The 21,257-nt window shown below is 44.1% G+C and overlaps 2 protein-coding genes across 11 annotated transcripts in view; both read right to left on the bottom strand.

Moving 5' to 3' along the window:
- Positions 1-8,411, bottom strand: part of IL17RA (interleukin 17 receptor A) — a 45,711-nt gene extending 37,300 nt beyond the window's left edge. For both annotated transcript variants that reach the window (XM_067536269.1, XM_067536270.1), the window contains exon 1: positions 8,198-8,411. In XM_067536269.1, coding sequence (XP_067392370.1) covers positions 8,198-8,320 — 123 coding nt within the window. In that variant the 5' untranslated portion in view covers positions 8,321-8,411. The remainder of the gene's footprint in view (positions 1-8,197) is intronic.
- A 4,213-nt stretch (positions 8,412-12,624) lies between these two features.
- The window catches only part of CACNA1C (calcium voltage-gated channel subunit alpha1 C), a 648,228-nt gene continuing 639,595 nt past the window's right edge, over positions 12,625-21,257 (bottom strand). For 8 of the 9 annotated variants that reach the window (XM_067536222.1, XM_067536225.1, XM_067536223.1 and 5 more), the window contains one exon: positions 12,625-20,998. In XM_067536222.1, coding sequence (XP_067392323.1) covers positions 20,702-20,998 — 297 coding nt within the window. In that variant the 3' untranslated portion in view covers positions 12,625-20,701. The remainder of the gene's footprint in view (positions 20,999-21,257) is intronic. The other variant, XM_067536230.1, reaches the window with a different exon arrangement.

The following is a 21,257-nucleotide window of genomic DNA, read 5'->3' as shown; positions in this document are numbered from 1 at the left end:
TTATTAAACAGTTATAGAAGCAATGACAAAGGAGTTGGTTGAGAGCTGCAATTCCACTGACTGAACAGGCTTTTAACCTATGTGATTATGTTTAAATGAGCACATTTGGAAACAGAATCTTGCCCCCAACTCAATTACTATACCTCATTCAAACATTTTTTACTAAAAGGTTCTTCGTTTGCCACTGCAGAACTGGAGTAACAGCGATGAATCAGGCCCACAAAATTGAAATCTTTAATGTATGTTTAAGAAATTACTCCTCATTTTCCTCTCCAGCCCATGGATACACATCAGTATTACTTTGTGATCATCACAGGTGTCTATTGATATGGCACTTCCCATTCTCTGCTCTTTCTCCTGAATAGCAGCAGGCAGATGGGGTTTCAAGGAGACATCAACAGCTGCCTCCCCCTTGGCTTAAGCCACCCTAAGGCTGCTCCTCAGCATTCAGCCTCTTCAGACTCATGGCAGCCGTTAGGCCCAGACAGCCCAGCTGCGCCTAACGAGCCACAGGCATAGCAGGGCTTGAGCTGGGTGGTGCTAACGACCTGACAGCAGTTAGCTTGGGCTGCAGAACCAGCAAAGGCTCTGCAGGAGGCTGGGCCCAGATAGGCAGAGCAGGATTTTAGGACCTTAATGCAGTTAGGGCCAAAGTCTCCTCTTGTGCAATCTGAACCCAGCAGCAGGCTTAGCCTTTCCTGGGCTGCAGCCTGACTATTATATCTGCTGCAGAGGACACACCTCACCCTCCTCCCACCCCAGCACCCGTTCAGGATCAGTGCCATGCAAAAGCCACACGCACAAAGCGAAAGCCCTACCCTACGAGATGCACACAGGGGTTCTAGGCACATACCTGCCCTAACAAGAATAGCAGCACCTCAGACCTGGAGGCCAAGTAGACTCCTTCCACCTGGGTGGCAGGAAGCTCAAAGGAGTCCCTTTGGCGCTAGCACAGCCTGAGTTTTGCACTGACGTGCCCACAAGCTCAAGAACGTAAGTCACTGCTGCTTGCCGCAACCCGCTCATCCTCAACAGAGTCTTGATTAGGATTACAAAAGGGAAGTGTGTGTCACCAACCTTGCTTAGCAACAGTTTCCTTTCTGAAAACCTACTATAGTAGCTTTTGCTGATTGGGAAGGGTGTCAATGGTGTGCCTCTCAGAAGTCAGGCTCAGACTAATGCGGCCCAGGGAAGAGAGAGATTGGGAGGCATTTCAAACGCAAAAATTTAAACTGACAACTTTTGTGTATTAATATCTAAAATTTTAAAGTTACACTTAAAGAGCACTTTTGTTATTTACTATTACATTCTTATTTGTTTTAAAATACTATTAGATTTTCTTGGACAGATTATAAAACAAATTTATGGAACATTAAAGTTTGAAGAAAATTACAAATCAAGAAAATTGACAGTATATGCACTCAGTCCATAAATACATCTCCAGGATATGCAGAGACACTTGACTGCACTTCATGCTGCAGTACACAACAAAATGTGCACTTTCACCAATGCACATCTCATCATGTTACTGCTCATTTACACTAAATTTCTATGCAGCTTGGCATGCAAAAAGTCAACCAGAACCCAAGCAACCAATCAACAGGTGTCCATGGATTAGGTATAAATTATTTTGCAGTGTTAGTCTCATTAAACTGTAATAATAGGTTAATGGAGTTTTGATCTGTGTGATTTTAATCAGACAACCAATCAGGCAATGTCCTCTTTCTCTATTAGTGAGATGTCTCCTATCATAATTTCTCATTGCATAGTGTATGTTAACCTTTAGAAGTTGACTGTTCACTTGGAGTATTTTTAATAAGAGCAGGTAAAAGTTGAAGAACCTACTGAGCCTGTAGACGGAAGGTGATTCAGCTGTGAGTGAATGCTCACAGAACTAGGGAGGGAGACAGCAGTTTGCAGCTGGGATACTTGTAAGGGGAGAGAAGAGGGAGAAGCCAGGATGAGAAGAACAGAAAAGTAACACACGGGAGAGGGATGGGTCTCTTGTAAAGAAGGACAGAAGGGATTGGGAACTGAGGACACATTTGCTTGTTTAACACTTCAGTATTCTAAGGGTTAAATCAATCTTGATAAAGAAAGACTAATCTTCTGGCCTCTTTATCTTGGGTGGGGAACTGCACTACATAGTCTACTGTGGAAAGATCTGCACTGGGGGACTACGTATTTTGAAAGGTTTCAGAAATGCCTTTCATGCTCTCCTCCCTAAGTTAACCTTAGACCAATGGTTCCCAAAATTGTATGGATTTACATGCCACCTTAAGAACATAAGAATGGCCATACTGGGTCAAACCAATGGTCCACCTAGCTCAGTATCCTGTCTTCTGACAGTGACTGGTGCCAAATGCTTCAAAGGGAAAGAACAGAATGGGCCAATTATTGAGTGATCCATCCCGTCAACCAGTCCCAGCTTCTGGCAGTCAGTGGTTTAGGGACACCCACAGCACAGAGCTGCATCCTCAACCATCCTGGCTAATAGCCATTGATGAACCTATCATCCATGAATTTATCTAATTCTTTTTTGAACCCAGTTACATTTTTGGCCTTCACAATATCCTATGTAACAAGTTCTACAGGTTGACTGTGCATTGTTTGAAGTACTTAATTTGTTTTAAACCTGTGGCCTATTAACTTCGTAGGGTAACCACTGGTTCTCTCTATCATATCCCCCATTAGTCATCTCTTTTCTAAAATGAACAGTCCCAATCTTTTTAATCTCTGCTCATATAGAGGCTGTTCCACAACCCTAATCATATTTGTTGTCCTTCTCTGTACTTTTTCCAGTTCTATTTTTTTTTTTTTTTTTTTTTTGAGATGGGGTGATCAGAACTGCATGCAGTGTTCAACGGATGTACTACGGATTTATACAGTAGCAATGATATTTTCTGTCTTACCTATCCTTTTCCTAATGGTTCCCAACATTGTTAGCTTTTTTGACTGCCGATGCACATTGGGCAGACTTTTTCAGAGAACTATCCACAATGACTTCAAAATCGTTTTCTTAAGTGGTAACAGCTAATTTAGACCCCATTATTTTGTATGTATAGTTGAGAGTATGTTTTCCAATGTGCATTACTTTGCATTTATCAACATTGAATTTCATCTGCCATTTTGTTGCCCAGTCACCCAGTTTTACGAGATCCCTTTTTAACTTTGCAGTCGGCTTTGGACTTATCTTGCATAATTTTGTATAGTCTGAAAACTTTGTCACCGCACTGGCAAAGATCATTTATGAACATCTTGAACAGCACTGGTCTCAGTAGAGATCCTTGAGGGACCCCGCTATTTACCTTTCTATATTGTGAAACGGATCATTTATTCCTACCCTTTGTTTACTATCTTTTAACCAGGTACTGATCCATGAGAGGACCTTCCTCCTTATTCCATGACTGCTTAATTTTCAAAAGAGCCTTTGGTGAGGGACCTTGTCAAAGGCTTTCTGAAAGTGAAAGTACACTATATCCACTGGATCACTCTTGTCCATGTTTGTTGACCCCCTCAAAGAATCCTAATAGATTAGTAAAGAGAAATCATGCTTCACCAAAGCCGTGTTGTCTCTTCCAACATATTGTGTTCACCTAAGAATCTGAAAATTCTGTTCTTTACCATGATTTCAACCAATTTGCCTGATACTGAAGTTAGGTTTACCAGCCTGTAATTACCAGAATCACCTCTAGAGTCTTTAAAATAAATAAATAAATAAATAAATAAAAATCGGCGTTACGTTAGCAACCCTCCAGCCATCTGGTACAGAGGCTGATTTAAACTATAGGTTACATACCACAGTTAGTAGTACTGCAATTTCATATTTCAGTTCCTTTGGAACTCTTAGGTGAATACCATTTGGTCCTGGTGACTTACTGCTGTTTAATTTATCAATTTGTTCCAAAACCGCCTCTACTGATACCACAGTTTGGAACAGTTCCTCAGATATGTCACCTAAAAAGAATGGCCCAGGTGTAGGAATCTCCCTCACACCCTCTGCAGTGAAGACTGATGCAAAGAATTCATTTAGCTTCTACACAATGGCCTTGTCTTCCTTGAGTGGTCCCTTAGCATCTTGATTGTCCATTGGCCGCACACTTAATTGCTTGGCAGGCTACCTGGTTCTGACATACTTAAAAACATATTTGCTGTTAGTTTGTCTTTTGCTAGTTGCTCTTCAAATTATAATTGGTGAACATCGAGCTCAGATATCTCAGTTTAGGAATGCCTGCCCTAGACTTTAGAGACTGATTTAAATATACAGAGGGGATTTTCTAGGGAAGATAAGAATAGAGTCAGGTTGAAAATAAAAGATCGCCTGCCCCAAGAATTAAAAAGGAACTGAAACCAACAGTAAAAGGTCCCATAGCCATATAAACAAGAAGAAAAAGAAAGAAGTGGGACCGCTAAACACTGAGGATGGGGTGGAGGTTAAGGATAATCTGGCATGGCCGAATATCCAAACAAATACTTTGCCTCAGTTTTTAATGAGGCTAATGAAGAGTTTAGGGATAGTGGCATGGGGGCTAATGGGATTGAAGATATGGAGGTAGAAATTACCACATCCAAGGTAGAAGCCAAACTCCAACTGCTTAATGGGACTAAATCGGGGGGGCCCAGATAATCTCCATCCAAGAATATTAAAGAAACTGGCACATGAAATTGCAAGCATATTAGCAAGGATTTTTAATGAATCTGTAAACTCAGGGGTTGTACTGTATGACTGGAGAATTGCTAACAGAATTCCTATTTTTAAGAAAAAGGAAAAAAGTGATCTGGGTAATTACAGACCTGTTAGTTTGACCTCAGTAGTATGCAAGGTGTTGGAAAAATTTTTGAAAGAAAAAGTAGTTAAGGACATCGAGGTTAACGGTAACTGAGACAAAATACAACATGGTTTTACAAAAGGTAGATCGTGCCAAACCAACCCGATCTCGTTTTTTGAGAAGATGATAGATTTTTTTAGACAAAGGGAATGCAGTGGATCTAATTTCCCTAGATTTCAGTAAGGCATCTGATATGGTTCCACATGGGGAATTATTAGCTAAATTAGAAAAGATGGGGATTAATATGAAAATTGGAAAGTAAATAAGGAAGTGATTAAAGGAGCGACTACAATGGGTCATACTGAAAGGTGAACTTGAGGGAGATTACTAGTGGAGCTCCTCAGATCAATCTTGGGACCAATCTTATTTAACCTTTTTATTACTGACCTTGGCACAAAAAGTGGGAGTGTGCTAATAAAGTTTGTGGCTGACACAAAGTTGGGAGGCATTGCTAATACAGAGAAAGACTGGGATATCATACAAGATCTGGATGACCTTGTAAACTGAAGTAATAGGAATAGGATGAAATTTAATAGTGGAAAGCGCAACTTTTGATCCCTGGTTTTGGTACTGGGACTCTGACTTCGGCTTTGGCCCCTGGCTTCGGCGCTTGAACTGACTCTGGCTACATACCCTGGCTTTGCCCCTTGAACTCTGGTTCCATTCCTGCCTCTTGGCATCGGTACTTGGACCCTGACACTGGTCCTGAATTCAGGTTACTGCCCTTAGTCTCTGACCCCGACCTAGACCCCTGGCATCAACCCTGACCACTAGGCCTGACTGCCCAAGCCCTGGTGACAGAGAACAAGGGGACCCTAAAGCCATGTTTGTGAAACTCCAAGAATGTATGCATTTTAAATTCTTACAACCATTCCTGTAAAAGAGCCTCAGATTTCCAGCCTTGCTTTGCTCTGCAGAAGTAAAGGGTAAAAATGACAAATTTCAGACAAGTTACCCAACTGGAGAAGTTAGCACAGCCTCACATCCTGCCCAGGAACTCTAGGCAGCTTGGCAAATCTCAGCCGCAGCCAGGGCCCCTCGCTTATTTCAAACAGATGTCAGTGACAGGCCTAATTTTGGACAAGGGTCACCTGACCAGACAAGTTCTGCAATATTTATATTTTAGTTTAGCATTAAGGTAACAGTTGCTTTGTGAAGTGTAGATCACATCAACCATAGTCAGCAACCAAAGCTATAGAAAAACCCAAATATGAACAATACAATGTGACAAGCGGTGCATTTCCACAGGATCCCATTATATCTTAGGCAGTGTTAAAAAACGAGGATGAAGACAGCAGTGGGACTTTATCCACCATGGAAATACACAACCTGGATGGTGGTATTGCCATTACATATGGAAAACAAAGAAAACTGCACTGAAGACCATTTACAATAGGGAAGCTGTTTTAAAGGATCCCTTTACAATTTCCATGAAAAGAGTGGTGTTCAAAACTATGATCTTTCCAGCTACTTCTGTCTCAGTGAAGCATTCAGAATTTGAGCAGTCACTTTCCATTACTTCAATCCCAAACCAGGCTTCCCTTATGGTTTCCAGAGGTTAACTAGCTAAACACAAGAAACCCAAGTTCTGTACCATAATAAGTGTGGTTCTTCAAGATGATTTGCCCATGTGACTACACACTCTTAATAAAAGCACTGAGCATGTGAACTCCAAAGAATCTAGGAAGCAGTGTCTGTTGGATTCACTAACTGCTTTCTCATCCTTCTCCCTCACTCTGGGTTTTGAGAATAAAAGTGGTCTCATTTGTGTCTTAGCTCACTCCATTAGTTCATGAATCCTTAACTGGAAACTTAAAAAATGGGGAAGGTAGGCAAGGAAAGTAGATCCATATGAGTGAGTTATTGTTCTACCCAAAATTACTCACATGAATCCCTCCTCTTAACAGATTAACAAGCACTAGTGACCCTTCATAGCTGCTGCTTATGAGTGGTTTTTCTGGGACCATACTTTTCTCAGAAAGAGAGAATTTTCAAAGAAGAGTCTGTTTTCTAACACACAAGATGATTGATTCAAGACCACAAAACGACATGGAGAGATTAAAGTGGTTTGTGGGAAAAGATTTAGTACTAACAAACAAATACAAAGCTAGGGTTTCCCATAGCTTTCCCGAGCAGCTCATTTTCACTACTACCCACAGAGCTCTGTACAGCATCAGTGACAGTAGCAAAAAATCTCCTCAATTTCATTCTGCCACTGCTTGGGAAAGTTATGAGCAGCAACAGGGGCAATGGAGCTTTCTGCAAATTCAGCATGACACCACTGCATCACATTTATATTTGGATCACTCCAAGAACTGTAAATGCTAGAAAACATTTTAAAATTAAACAGCAGACAGGAGGAAACTATGTCACCTACCATTTGAATTCAAGCAAGCTTATTTTGATCTTTAATAATACCTTTACATTTCTTCTTCATGTAACCAAAACATTACATAGTTGCTGCAGAGAATGGGAGGTGAGAGATCTGGAAAGGGAGTCTAGATGGGAAAGGTCTGTGAGAAGCCCTCTCTTAAGAAGTATTTTACCATATGAACATGTTTGAAAACTATTTAAAGGCCACCTGTAGCAGGCAAATTATTTTTTTCCCTGGACCCTTGGAAGATGGTTCAAAAAAGAACCATTTTGTGTACAGATCCTAATTCTACTACTATTACTTGCACTTAAAAAGGACTTTTCATCAGCAGATGTCGCAGGTCTTGACAAGTTTCAAGCATTATTCCCCTTTTACAGATGGGGTAATTGAGGCAGAGTTTCAGACCAAAACTTTAAAGAGTGGTCAGAGATTTTTGGGTGCCTAACAGGGGGCCCTTTATACCTGATTTTCAGAGGGGCTGCCGTGAACTTTCCAAAAGTGGCAATTATGGGTGCTCAACACCTCTGAAAATCGGGTTCTGTGAGCATGAAAAAAACCCCCAGGGTCGCTCAAAATCAGCGGCCGCTTCGGATGCCTCGACTTTGATCCAAGCTCACGAGGGCGGATGGGAGCGCTCGGACCAGCTGCCAGTCTATGCCCGTCCCTGTGCCCCAGGCACCGGCCGGGCTGGCGGCGAGGTTGTGACGCTGGGGACCCAAGCGCCCGGGGCTGGGCGGCTGCCACCCGTGTGTCGGCCAGGCGGGGCCCGCGGAGAGGGGACGACGGGACGGCGGTGGGCGAGCCCCTCCGCCGGTGACACACCCCGGGCCCGGCCCGGAGCCCTTTCCCCTCAGCCCGACGGCAGCCCCCGGCCCGGGCCAGGTGGAAGGTCCGGGCACTGAGCCGCTCCGGCCCCGGCTGCCGGGCCCCGCGGGGAGCGGTCGCTGCTCCCCGAGCGCTCCCCCGGCCCCGCGCCCGCCCGGGCGGCTCTTACCGGCTGCGAGCAGTCGAAGGGAGGCGGCGAGTTGAGGAGCAGCCGCAGCCCCGGGGCCCCGGGCACCAGCAGCGGCAGCAGCAGCAGCACGAGACGGGGGAGCGCCGCGGACCACCGCCCCATGGCCCCACACAGCGCAGCAACCGCCCCGCCCGGCCCGGCCCGGCCCAGCTCCGACCGAGTCCGGCCCCGCGTCCGGCTGCTTCCGAAGGGGGGCGGAGTCTAGGGGAAAGAGGCGGGGACGCCGAGATCGGCACTTACCTGAGGGGAAGGGGCGGGGCCACACATCAGGGGCGGGGGCCACACATCAGGGGGGCGGGGCCAGAGCGCACCAGAGCGGGAAGGGGCGGAGCCACCTGGGATCGGTTCTGTGCGGAAAGGGGACGGGTCACGTGGCTTTAGGAGGCGGGGCAGAACTGGAAGATATGACGGGGGGGGGGGGAGGTGTGGCAGGCGCGGACTTGGCTGCCGGCTCTGGGGCGAGAGCCTGCGCGAGCGCGTTGCGGGGAGATAGACAGACAGACATAAATAAATAAATAAATAAATAAATAAATAGTCTGCGCGGCCGCGCTGGCCGGCCCGTGGGCCTGGTGCCGTGCCGTGCCCTCGCGTGTCTGGGTGAAGGGTCGCGCGTCTCCCTGGGCGGCGGGGGCGGCGGAGCTGAAGCGGGGGGCACAGCGGCTGGAGCCAAGCAGCTGCGGAAGGGAAGCCGCGTGCACGGCAGGGGAGGCGCTGCCCTGCCCTGCCCTGCCCCGGGGGAGCGCGCGCAGGGTCGGCCCCTGCTACGGTTTGCAGGGTGCAGCGTGTGGGCGCGGCACAACTCGGCAGGACCAGAGCCCTGCTCCACCACGGCCCGGGCGCGGCGATGACTCCACCGGCTCACACCTTGGGCTCGGGCCCGGGGAGCGCACCTCGCATCCCCCGCGTATGGCTGTCCCGGCAGGGGGCGGGGGTCGCTGCGTGCTCTTCCCTAGCCCGTGCGCCCGCCCATGCAGGAGCAGCCCGAACGTGGCAGGTGGAGTGGTGCAGAGGGGCTCCCCGGGTACAAATCTGAGATCTGTTCCAGACACAGGATTTGCATCTGGGAAGGTGCTAAGGCGCAGGTGTAAGCGTGCTGTCACTGCATCCCCTGAGACACTCTCCGCCCTGCTGCTTGGAACAGGCACTTTCTGCTCCCCTGCCCCACAAACCGCGGCTGAGTAAGAAGGTGTTGGCGCGACCCGCCTTTGAGAATTACCTTGTCTTCTAGCAGCAGTGCGGCCTCCGGTAAACCGGTTTTCTAGTGGCTTAGCCTACAGAGTATTCACTCTTCACACACCTCACAGGCAAAGGGCAAACCTTAACAAGTTCACAAGGAGCTAGAGACCTGGCCGTCCTGTTCAAGGAGTTCACTATGGATCTCTGGAGAAAGGGAAAATTCCGGAGGCCCTGGCTCAGTGAATTCTGTGAGATCCTAAAGACAGATTAGTGTGTTTATGTTCAGTTGCAAAGAGAAAAAATACAAGGTAAATATAGCAATTTCCTTTATGGGTTCATGGGTTTTTTGATAAGAGGAAAGGAAACTTGCCTAATGCGTGGTAACCAGTGCTGTTCTAGTAAGGACAGAGCTAGCCCAGTACCAAAATGTTGGATCTAACACCTCTGAATTTTGGGGATGTCCAAAATCTAAACATGGCTTCAGAGCCAAATTCTCTGAATGGCACTTATATTTATGAGCCAAATGAAACCCCCAGCTCTGAATTCCCTAATCAAACTCAATCCAGATCTGAATTTAGGTCCTGATTCTCCACTGCCTTGCCTGTGTAGTCAATTAAACTTATGCGAAGTGGGTGTAAAATGCTACCATTTGGATTGTGTAACATTTTAAACTTTCTTTGTTCAGGTATGACTGACCACACAAAATGCAAGGCAGTGGAAAATAAAGCCCTTTACATCTTGAACCTCCCCAAGGCAAGTATACACCAGGTGAAAGTTTCACCAGCCAAATATTGTTTGGTCTGTATTATTCACATATAGTCAAAATGAAACTGTATTATTCAGTTTAATGTATATTCAAGTGAATTTATTGCTCATGATAAGCACCGTCCTGACAGTGCTGGAGACTGAAGTTCTCTTATCTACAAAGCAAACTTTCCCACATTGTACTTACATGCATTAACTCTCACAGGGAAGGGGTGAAAGAACAGATTAATTTCTGTTCATTAAGTGCTCAACCTTTCTTTGGCGACTGCAAATAAAAATGCCAATTAGTGCCGCTTTGTGGTAGTGCTGTTGTGCTGTGGATGCAACTTTGCTGAGATCGCAACTCACGGAGACTGACAGTCATCAGATCCCATCACTGCTGACCCAGGCCAAAACTGAACTGACAGAGGAAAGGCTTTATATCCCATTATAAATCCTTAGGGTTGTTGTGTTTCATTTACAACATTTATGGTCATTTTCCCATTTTCATATCTTCCCTTTGTGCATGTTTGAAAACCCATTGCCTGTTGGGGCAGATTAAAAAAAAGAAAAAGCAGCAAGTGCCCTGTAGTTAGTGACTCAGAGCTCTTGGGTTTGTTCTTTCCTTTTGTCTCTGACCGTAAATTGCTCATGGGAACCCAACTGAACAGAAGGAGCAAGCCCAGAGCCCAGCCATGCTGTCAAAGGCTGGAGTGCCCAGGGCAGGACCCCCAAATGGGGAGTGGGAAAGGGTACACTTTACCGGGGCCCGGAGGTCCAGCCCAGGCTGCAGCCCCCATGGGTATGTGTGTGGGAGGGGGCCCGTGTTACAAGTTTGTACTGGGCCCGAAAAAATTATCCTTGGGCCCTGGCCCAGGGGAAGGATCCATTAACACATAACTTGAGTCCGACTTCAAACTGGTCATCCTATGACAGATTAGACAGAGGTGGACTCTAGTTTTCACTTCTTACCTTGGCTTTTGCTGTGAATGGAATTAATTATATATTACATACACATTATTGCTAGAAGGAAGACAGTCTGGTTAGGACATGAGGACGTGGTTAAATCATGGGGTTGAAAAGTCATAGAACTGGCTTTTGTTCTTAGATTTATCACTGACTTTCCACGTATCTTAGGGGAAGTCACAATCTCTCCGGGCCCATTTCCCCATCAGTAAAATGTGGATGTAATAACAACCTTTTAGAGGTGGTGTGAATTTTAATCCATTAACATTGAATTAAAGTGGTTTAAGCTCCTCACGTGGAAGGTGTTATGAAAGGGCATAAGTAGGGAGCAATTTTCAGTGCTTTTGGTTCACAAGGGTTTGTGAAAACCTGTGATTTGACTGATGTACATGGAGTTTCTCCTACCCCTCACAGGTTTCACTTTGAATTTCAGTTCTGAACACAATCTAAACCTGAAATTCAAATACATGCTAAACCTCGGTGTTTCACTTAGTTTTGCATCAAAACTATGCACACCACATGATTTTAACACACAACCATAACCTGGCTCACCTGATTTTGAAATGGGTCCCAGAGAAGTGACCTTTTCAAGAAACCTGAGCTGAATATTGGTTTTGTAATGGAATTTGAGACCAAGGCAGTTTCTCTAGGCTTTGTGATGAAAGTTTCTAACTGAAGGCCAAATTTAGTTCTTGGATGATTTAAAAAAAAAAAAAAATACTACACTGATTTCAATAACTTCAGCTCAGCTTATGCCAGTGTTGAGCTTGGTCTTAGTCTATTCCTCCTCCTCCTAGCCTCACTCTGCAATGCAAGGCTTCCAGTGAATATGGTCTGTACTGGAAGACCCCCAATTGCAACATATGGATATCAGATCAGAGACTAAATATAAACAGTTTGAGCAGAATCATGGATTTTTTTTTTGGAGAAGAATTTTCTGAATCACTTTGCAATACAGTGGTCGTAATGATCTATGGTTTATAGTACAGTGATTGTAATTACAGTGTTTCACTGGAAACAACAATTAAAAATTGAAAATAATAATAAATACATAAATAATTGCAGGATAGTTATGCCACAAATTCATAAAACCAGTAAGCTAAATAGGTGACTGAATTACTTATTAATAACCTATTAGTTTTATGCTTAAGGTATTCATTTCACTGAAATTACACTTTTTGATACATACCTAGCACAAAATCCTATAGCCAGAAGGTTAACTCCGTGGGTTACACTTCATAGTCAAACATTAATTGCAGAGTAACTACACTGTAATTAGGGTCGTTCTGTTATAAAATGTAACTGAATTTTCTAGGGTGATATTTATCAGGATAGTTTGTCAGTACCAAGGACCCAGCTCGGCAAACCCTTAAATCACACTTGCAATCCCATTAACATTAATGGAACTATTCAAGTGAACAAGGATTTGCAGGCACTCAGCTTGTTTTTAGACACTGTTGAGAAAAGGGGTTGGCTGCATAAAAGGAGTTATAATAAAATTTACAGATATTAAACCAATGTAGACATTGTTTAGAAATTTATTAGCAATTTTTAAAATAACATCATTCCTTAGATAAAAATGCAATCTTACAGGAATATACATTTGTCCCACACAGAGATGACCCTATAGCTCACTTCTGGGCCATTCACTCTAACTTTTCTTTGTTGACTTTTAAAACGTGCGAGAGGGCAAGACGGACTCTGGCACCCATGACAGGCGTACATTTACGGTTACAAACTGTACAGCATTATTTACAAAAGCATTTCTGTGGTTTCATGAAAACTGGGTATAAAAGTGTGGGATGTGGCAAAGAACTAGTTCTGGGAAGGGTTTCAGTGAAGATGGTAAGGACATCTGGGGTGGAGAGAAGTGTGGGAGAGGAGACTTATACCTGGGGTGGTGTATACCTAGGAGAGATCATATACCAGCTTAGGGCAATTAAAATGAAGGCAAAACACATATATTTATCACCATCTATAGCTGATAGTTCAAGCAGGAAATGACGTTCAAGTGCTGAGCCTGGGAGCTGCTGAGCAACCAAATCTTCCTCTGAAGCCAATGGGAAATACATGTGCTTTGCACCTTGCAGGGTCAGCCCCCAAATTAATCAGATGTGGGTAAGAAAATACCCACCACCTCTGCCTTGGAAAGTCCTGAACTTGCCGTCCTTAATCCTTAAAGTCAAGGGGAATTTATCCTGAGTAAGTACTACAGAATCAGGCCCTAAACTATGTTTTCACCTCAGGAATTGAGCTGAATTCCAGCCAGATTTCACCCCCAAATGGCTTTTCCCTTCTTGTAGCCATGTGTCACTCATTCGGAGAGAGACTCCCTCATTTTGAAATCATTTATTAAGGCAGTTTTAAAAGTATCTCTCTTGGGTGATGCAGCATTTTGCAATGTGATATTCAAAAATCTCTCTTTTAGTTATGTGAGATCTTCCCCCAGTCAAATGTTCATAGCTGGACACCCCTGCATCTGTCACTTTCACAAGAGGTCATGGCGTTGAGGGGTTTTAAGGCGTATTGAATATTAATCTAACTGACTGAGCCTGGAGCAGACGGGCCCAGGATTCTGTCTGGGAAATAGATCACATTTTGCCTGGCTGGACAACAATTCAGGACATTTATTGTCTAGATGAGACTAATGGCACTAAGTAGGAGAAGATAGTTGGGAAGGGTACTGCATTAGGATTGGGGTTGTTTGAAGGTTGGGAGCAAATCTGTTCTAGGAAGGAGGCATGTCTGCCCTGGCCTGCGCTTGTAGCATAGCACTTGGCCTATGACCCAGCCAGTCTGCTCTTGGACCAAGTAAAAACAGTGGCTGGAGAATGTGAGGGACTTCAGGATAAATGAAAGCAGGTTGTCTGAGTGAGATGGAATAAAGGAGCAACAGTGAGGAAATGTGGTGAGATTGTGGGCTATTGATTTTGCAGCCTACTAAGTCATTCGTAATGCTGAAGTAGATAAATGTCTATAGCAGTTTGCTTATTGTGGATGCTCTTTTTGGGTCGACCTTTAGACAGGACTATTTACTTCTAAAGAGAGTCTGTTCTTTATGCTCGCCTTAAGCAAAGGCTCTGCGGTGGGGGGAGAATGAGAGATTTGAACGGGACACTGAATTTACTATCAGGAGAGACTGTCATCCCAGTGTGATACCACAGACCTCTTCGTATGAAGTTAGAGACCAGCCTGTTTTAGCACTGCACCACACATCTTGTTGCTATGCAGTTGTTCTCACCTGCCCCGTTAGGCCCACTGTAGCAGGGAGGTAATATGGCTCTTAACTGTGAGATCCTCAGAAGCAAAGCAGCGGCAGAGGGACTCTCTTGGGACTGAACTTCTGATAAGAACTGTTTTGATCCCTGGGCTCATTAATGAAATGTGGGAATTTATTTATCTTATAAAGCCAAATAAAATCAGGTTTTAGAATAAAAATGAAAAACCTATACAGCTCTTTTTTATGCAAAATTTATAGAGTCAGATTTCTTCAGGGAAGAAAATAAATGAAGAAAAAAAATTTCTGGGCCTGATTCTGGTTTCACACCCGTGTTATGTCAGTATAACCTCGTTAGCTTTCAATGAATTATACTTGGTTTACACCGGTGTTAGTGAAAGGTGATTTGGATCTTTTGTTTGACTGGAATTATGATTTTCTTTATGTACACTACAATCTTGATTACCTGAACCTATCAAAACTCACAACTACCTGAAGTAGATTCAGGTTCCCAGGTTGATGTTAATTACTTTAAAATCCCTCGATTTCCAAACTTTTTACTCAGTGTCCCCCATGACATTTGGACAGTCAGGGCTGTACTGTGCATATATATTATATATATTATTCAGTTCCACTCAAATGTGGTTGCTTCACTAAAGAATATTCTCTGGTTCATTGTTTAGTTTTTTCATCTGTATGTAAGCAAGAGGCCTCCAACTGCATGTGAGAAGCATGTTAGCAACCTGACTTTGATTCTGTCATCTTGTGGGATTGTGTCTGTGTGCAAACATGCATACATTTCATACAGCAATCTGAAACTAGCAGTCAGAAAAGACACAGGAGCCTGGCTGAGACCCATACAACTGTTATATTGGCGTCAGTCTAAAGAAAGCAATGATACATTGCTTTGAAAATTATCAAGAAATGTAAAAAATGCATTTGCCCTTTTTTTGTTGTTGTCATAGTCATTGAGGGGGCAGGGTTTTGAGGCAGAAAACAAAACAGAAATAGATTCAAATCTGTACATGGCGCTCCTTCAGCTGTCCCTCCAGACTGGGGTACGGTGGGGCAGGGGAATGAAACAGGTTGGACCCCTCGCAGTAGCAGCAGCATCTACATCATCATTCAGATGTCCAGCTGAAGAGGCAGATGATGCAGAAAATGTCTGTGGATAAGGAAACTCCAGCTCTGGATCATTAGTCCCACTTTTTCCATCATGTCAGCCACACAGAACAAGGAAGAAAAAAGAAATGCATCCAGTGTGACTGACCTGGTACTGCCTGGAGAAATTATCAGGGGTGATAAGAGAGGAGGTTTGTTGTTTTGTTAGAAATGTCTGGAGTCTGCAGTGTACTGTTAGCAAGCTGCAAATCAACCACACTCAAATGATGAAGATAAGATCATTTTCTCCTTTTTTCTTACACAAAACTCCTCAATCAGTAACTTCTTTAACGCTTCCATCCACAGTGCAGTGATTGTACCTGACACTTGCTCAAATACAGAGGGAAAGGAAAGACACTGCAGGGAACTAATCTGCCCTCTCCTTCCCACCATGGTCCAGGTCCTGCCCCACTTGAAGGAGGCAGTAGCTCTTTGCTCAGGCCTATTGCAATTTGCATGTCAGAAAGTACCTAAAATGAAATGCCACCCTCCACAGAGAGTGAAATTAGCACAGCTGGCATCAACAAGTTCCGGTTTATAGTACCACTCCCCAATTACAAATATCATCTTCATCTGCTTTGTCTTAGGATGACCATATTTCCCTAAACTGAAAACAGGATGCACAGAGCTGGCCTGAGCCATCTGCTATTGCTGCTTGTCCCCCGCAAATGTTCCTCCGCGCCCCCAATCAAGCCAAGTAGCAGAGATGGAGGCAGGGGGAAGAGCAAGGGGTATGGACTGGGATCTGGGCAGCAAAGCAGGGCATGAGTGTGCGAGTGTGAGTACTTTTGGGCTCGGAGCCAGGAGATGAAGCTACTGGACTATGTTCCAGTTAGCAATGTGATGCTCCTTTGGGGGCTGGAATAGCAGAGAGGCAGGAAGGAGGCTCTGGGTAGCGGGAGGGACCAAGGAGACTCCAAAGAGCAGCCCTGGGGAGGTGAGGGAAAGCTGGGATGCTGGGCTGCCATTTTAGATTTTGGTATGGACAGGGGCAACTCACAGCTGGTGAAGAGAAGGGGGAGAGGAGCGAGCAACGGGAAGGGGTCACTCCTGGCTGGTGATACGAAAGTCAGAGGGACAGGTGTCCGCCACCACCCTCCCTAAATGGTACCTTTGCCAGGATGTGGCAGAAGCGAGCAACTGGAGGAAGACTGGGGTGGGAAAGAAGCTAGTTGAGGCAAGAGGGGGGTCTAGAGAGGGTTCAAGGGTCTGGCCCCAAAGGATGGTGGGCAGAGAGGACATGAGGCTGGGGTGGGGGCTCTGGGTACCACTCGGGGTGGCTGGGAGGCCATGCCATGGGTTGAGGCTCCAAGGCCCAGCTGGAGATTTTGAATTAGGGCCCTGGCTGTGCTGCCCTCTGATTGGGCTGCAGAGTGTGCACATGACATCCCATCGCTCACTGATTGGAGGGGCAGGACATAGTGGAGACACATTGGCTAGGCTCCGCCTCCCAACCAGTTCCCTGAACATTCCTAGGAGGCATGCGCCCCACTTTTTTTGGCAAAACTGGGCATTTGTCCTGTTTGCTCTTGCTTAAAAAGGGGACTGTCCTGGCCAAAACGAGACATATGGTCACCCTAATTGTCCTCTATGCACAAGCATTTAAATCAGTAGGATGTAGAGGATTGTTCAGTGGAGAGATGGGGTTTCTCTGGCCCTCTGCAGGGTCTGATCACTGAGGAAATAACAGTTTTCACAGAAGGATGTAGATGATGTAAGTTTTTTCCTCTAGCCTGAGGCCAAAACATAAGAGGTAATGAGCATCTGATAGCATCCAGAACTCCCACTGACTTCAATAAAGACTATTACAGATTAGTAGTTTGTTTTTCAGAGGTGATGAGCACCAACAACTCCCATTAAATATGTGTCAGATGAAAGAGAATGAGTAGGGAGACTCCACCACCTGACTCCCTCTCAGGAATAAGTGATTGGAGTGGGGCTACTTCATTTTTAATAACACTGGACCTGTACATCTCAGCCCTAACAATGGAGAACCTTCAAAATATTTGGAGGTTTGATTTGGATCAGATCAATATCCAAAAGACAAATCCTGAATCCACATGCAAGTCATAGGCATAACTCAATGACAGTTTGTCTCAGTAAAGACCCAGTAAAAAAGCTCAGCAGTGGGCTGATTGATAATTCATAATCTATGCATAATTTTGCCTAGGTAAGTTTTGAGTAAGGATTTCAAGATTTTGACCCCACTCCAATGTGTATCTAAACTGATGCAAACTCCTTTAGTTCAACAGCTAGGCTGACAATCTCATGAGAAGAGGCTTTTCCTTGTACAATATCCAGGACATCTTGAACCGCTGGGAATATTTGATATTTCTCCTTTAGGCCCCATTCAAAACCAGAGAAGTACAGAGGTGCATGAAAATGTAAACAATATACATAATAAACTTAACATTTTCAGACCTTGAAAGAAGCTCAAGTTTTGGATGAAAGTTTGGTTCTGATTTTCCTGAGTCAGATCATTCCTCTTTACTTGGTACAGATCTGCAACTCTGGGATCCCATCTTGAAACTGGAGCAAAAATAGGGAGAGCTTTAGACAAAGACTATGATTCCAAATGATGCAGTTTCAAGGGGTTTCAAATGAAGAATCCATTTCCAAAGAAAACCCAGTTAGTTGCATAAGATTTACAATTCTCTTCTGGTTTTTCAGTCTTTGTCACTAGTAAGAGACAAATGCCAGGTAGAGGAGGGACAAGAAGAAGTTCAAATTCAAGAACAGGATGAGATGGGTGGGAGCTAATAAGGCCGTTGATGTCAGTGTAGTTATGCCAGATTTAAAGCAGTATGACAGAGACCCAGAATCTCCGGTATGGGGAGAATGATGAGATTGCACATTGGAGTGCAAAATATGGGCTCATCTTACTAAACCTCAATATCTCGAGCTGAAAGCAGTACCAGAGCAATTCTCTTGTGTAACTACTTAAAACTTTTCACCTCACTCACCCTGGAATATCAATCAAGGACAGAGCTAGATTATTCTCCCTAGTTTATGACTCTGCCTCTCACATTTTTCTGTCATGTACCCCAGAAAACTCTATTACTGATGACCAAGCGTTAGAGATTCAGTGAGAGAAATATGAAATTACATATTACAACCCCAATCCCCCAGAATTGCTGATGCCAGCTTAGTTCCTAGAAATCCTACCAGATCAGCCTGGCATATGGGTTTTGCTACCCTCTAGTAAGAAGAAATATTGAGAGAAACTGAGCAAAGGGAAGAGGATGAAGACTGGATAAAATGTTCTGGTTTCAGGAAGCAAGATACTCTACTCATAAATTCATTGTGCATGTTTAAGGGAGTGAGGAAAAAGGAAAGTGAACACAAGATATGCAAAATCAGTAACGTTCAACCTGTCAGTGGATTGCAGAATAGTTACTTACACTAGGTATACTTTGTTCATTGTACAAATTAAAAAATGAAAAAAAAAATGAGTACCCCTTCCCCCCAACCACATGTAGAAAAGCACTTAAAAGTTCAAAGGTAAAGCTCTGCACACTCCAAATACGAAATGATTTACTTTACATGCAGCAAAATATACAAGAAGTGATTTTTTTTTTAAAACAAACTTAATTCAATTCATTATATTTGCTTGGCACAATTGCAATTCATTTTAAAAAAATATTTGAAAAATACTGAAACTGACCTGAATTCAAGTATTACGGTTTCTTCAACAGAAACATTATCAATGCAATAAAACATCACACGGAATATATCGAAGCGTAACTCCTTCTCACTTTTGTTTGTTTTTCCCCTTAATTTTGTTTCTATACAGTTTTAATGCTAACACAACTCACAATTGTATTTTAAAATTAATATTATTGCATTGTTTTTGCATATCTTGTGGAACAGAAAATGCAAAGAGTTACTGATTCCCCTTTCAAAAGCAGAGACAGTGGTTTGTTTTTGCATTCAAATGGCCCCAGATACAGATCTCCTGCAGGTAAAACCAGGAAGTGGAGAACTGCATGCACTTATACACACATACGCTCACTCAGTGCCGCTCACACACACACACTCACAAAAATACCTAGCACTAAAAAGAATCCAAATCAATCACTCAAATGTGCAAGACTATATCAAGTGCATTGCCTACTATCTTTAAATTATAAAACAACAACAAAAAAAGGAGATTTCAATTACTATCAAATTAAATTACAAATTCTTGGTGTACATAATGGTTGGTAAAACTCTTCTATCATTATCGCTTCTAACAAAGTTCAATGGAGAAAAAATAGTTAATAATACAATGTAACCAAATCAATTTAACATTTGCAAAGGTGAAGACAAAACCAAACCAAAAAGGTAGGTGGTTACAAAACTTTGTAAACACTCCCTTTCCCCCTCTCCCGCCAAAACAAAACAAAACAAAACAAAAAAAATATTCAAAATAAAAATTGGAACATGCTTTCAAGAAAATATCAAACTGCAAAAACAAGAAGAGATCTACATAAGCCCATCACCACCTCACTTAGAAAAGGGCAGGTTGCTTCAACTCTGCTTGACAGAGCTTGCTACCTGCTCTCTGACTGGTTGGCACAGCCGGCTGTCTGAGCTCTGACTGGTTGGCAGACATTGCTGCCTAAGCTCTGATTGGTTGGCAGAAGTGGCTGCCTGAGCTCTGATTGGTTGGCAGAGACCACGGCTTGGGAGTCTCTGCATTTTTCAATGTTGCCATCTACCTCTCATGTACCCTAAGGCTTCTTCTGCTTCCAACAAGGTACTGGGATCTGCAGCAGAAGTCCATCATTCTTTTCCAAATCAAAAGGGCCTTGGCTTTTTGGAGACGGTGAGGCTCATACAGAATATGTGCAAAATGATTTTTACAAGCAAAGTTGAAAGACACCCGTTTGATGCAGGGTCCTTTTGGCTAGGGCCATCCACAGGAAGCTGAGGTTCTCCTTCACATTCAGGAAGCAGCCATTGTTCCTTGTGCAGTGACTGAACACAAGAGGGAGCTGGCTCTTCTCCTCCACCTCTTCCTCCTCCTCACTCTTCCTTCATGGACACGTGCTGGGGTTGTATTCGCTCCTGAAAAGCTCTCTTACACACCACCCAACTCTGCGACTCGTCCCAACAGAAATGAATGAAGAACGCTGTTCCGGTTACTCCAGGTCACGAGAACAGTGAGGCACTTCTGAAACAAACCCATTAGGAACATTGAAACAAATAAAAAACCAGCATCGCTTCAGCCCTGGCAACTACAGGCTGCTGACATAAATCCTGCTGTCCTGGAGCTCCTCCTGACTTTTTCTACAATCCGGGTTCTGCACCTCTTCCTCTTCCTCTCCTGCACTGTCCTGCCCTGGGTCCCTGCAGTTAACAAAAGGCAAGAGGTTGCCATTGGGGCTCTGCTTGCTGTTACCATTGAGTATGTTGTCTGCTGCATTTTCCATCTCTTCTATTGTCATGTCACAGGCGTCTGCTAGCTCTTGGGTTGTGACCTCAATGAACTTTGGGTCTTGAGCAAACTGCATCAGTCCTTCTGAAATCAAGACCTTTGAAAGCAAGCGGGGAACCAGAGACAGAAGACAAAGATAAAAATTAGTACTAGCACCATCAGTCACATCACACTTCCACCATTCCAGCTCCTATTTGGCCACCCCCTTTTCCCTCCCAAACTTCTCTCTTCTCCTGCTCACCCCACCAATCACTGATTGGGAATGGCAAGCACCAAAGCCCAGCACTGCTGTCAGCACTTCTAATAATTATACCCTGACAGCAGCCCTAAAGATGCCTTCATTCCCATGCCTTTGT

This window comes from Emydura macquarii, unplaced genomic scaffold (genome assembly GCF_026122565.2).
Source record: "Emydura macquarii macquarii isolate MOO-44397 ecotype Brisbane River unplaced genomic scaffold, CSIRO-AGI_Emac_v2 contig_3530, whole genome shotgun sequence".
NCBI lineage: Eukaryota > Metazoa > Chordata > Testudines > Chelidae > Emydura > Emydura macquarii.
This window is presented reverse-complemented; position numbering and strand designations above follow the sequence as displayed.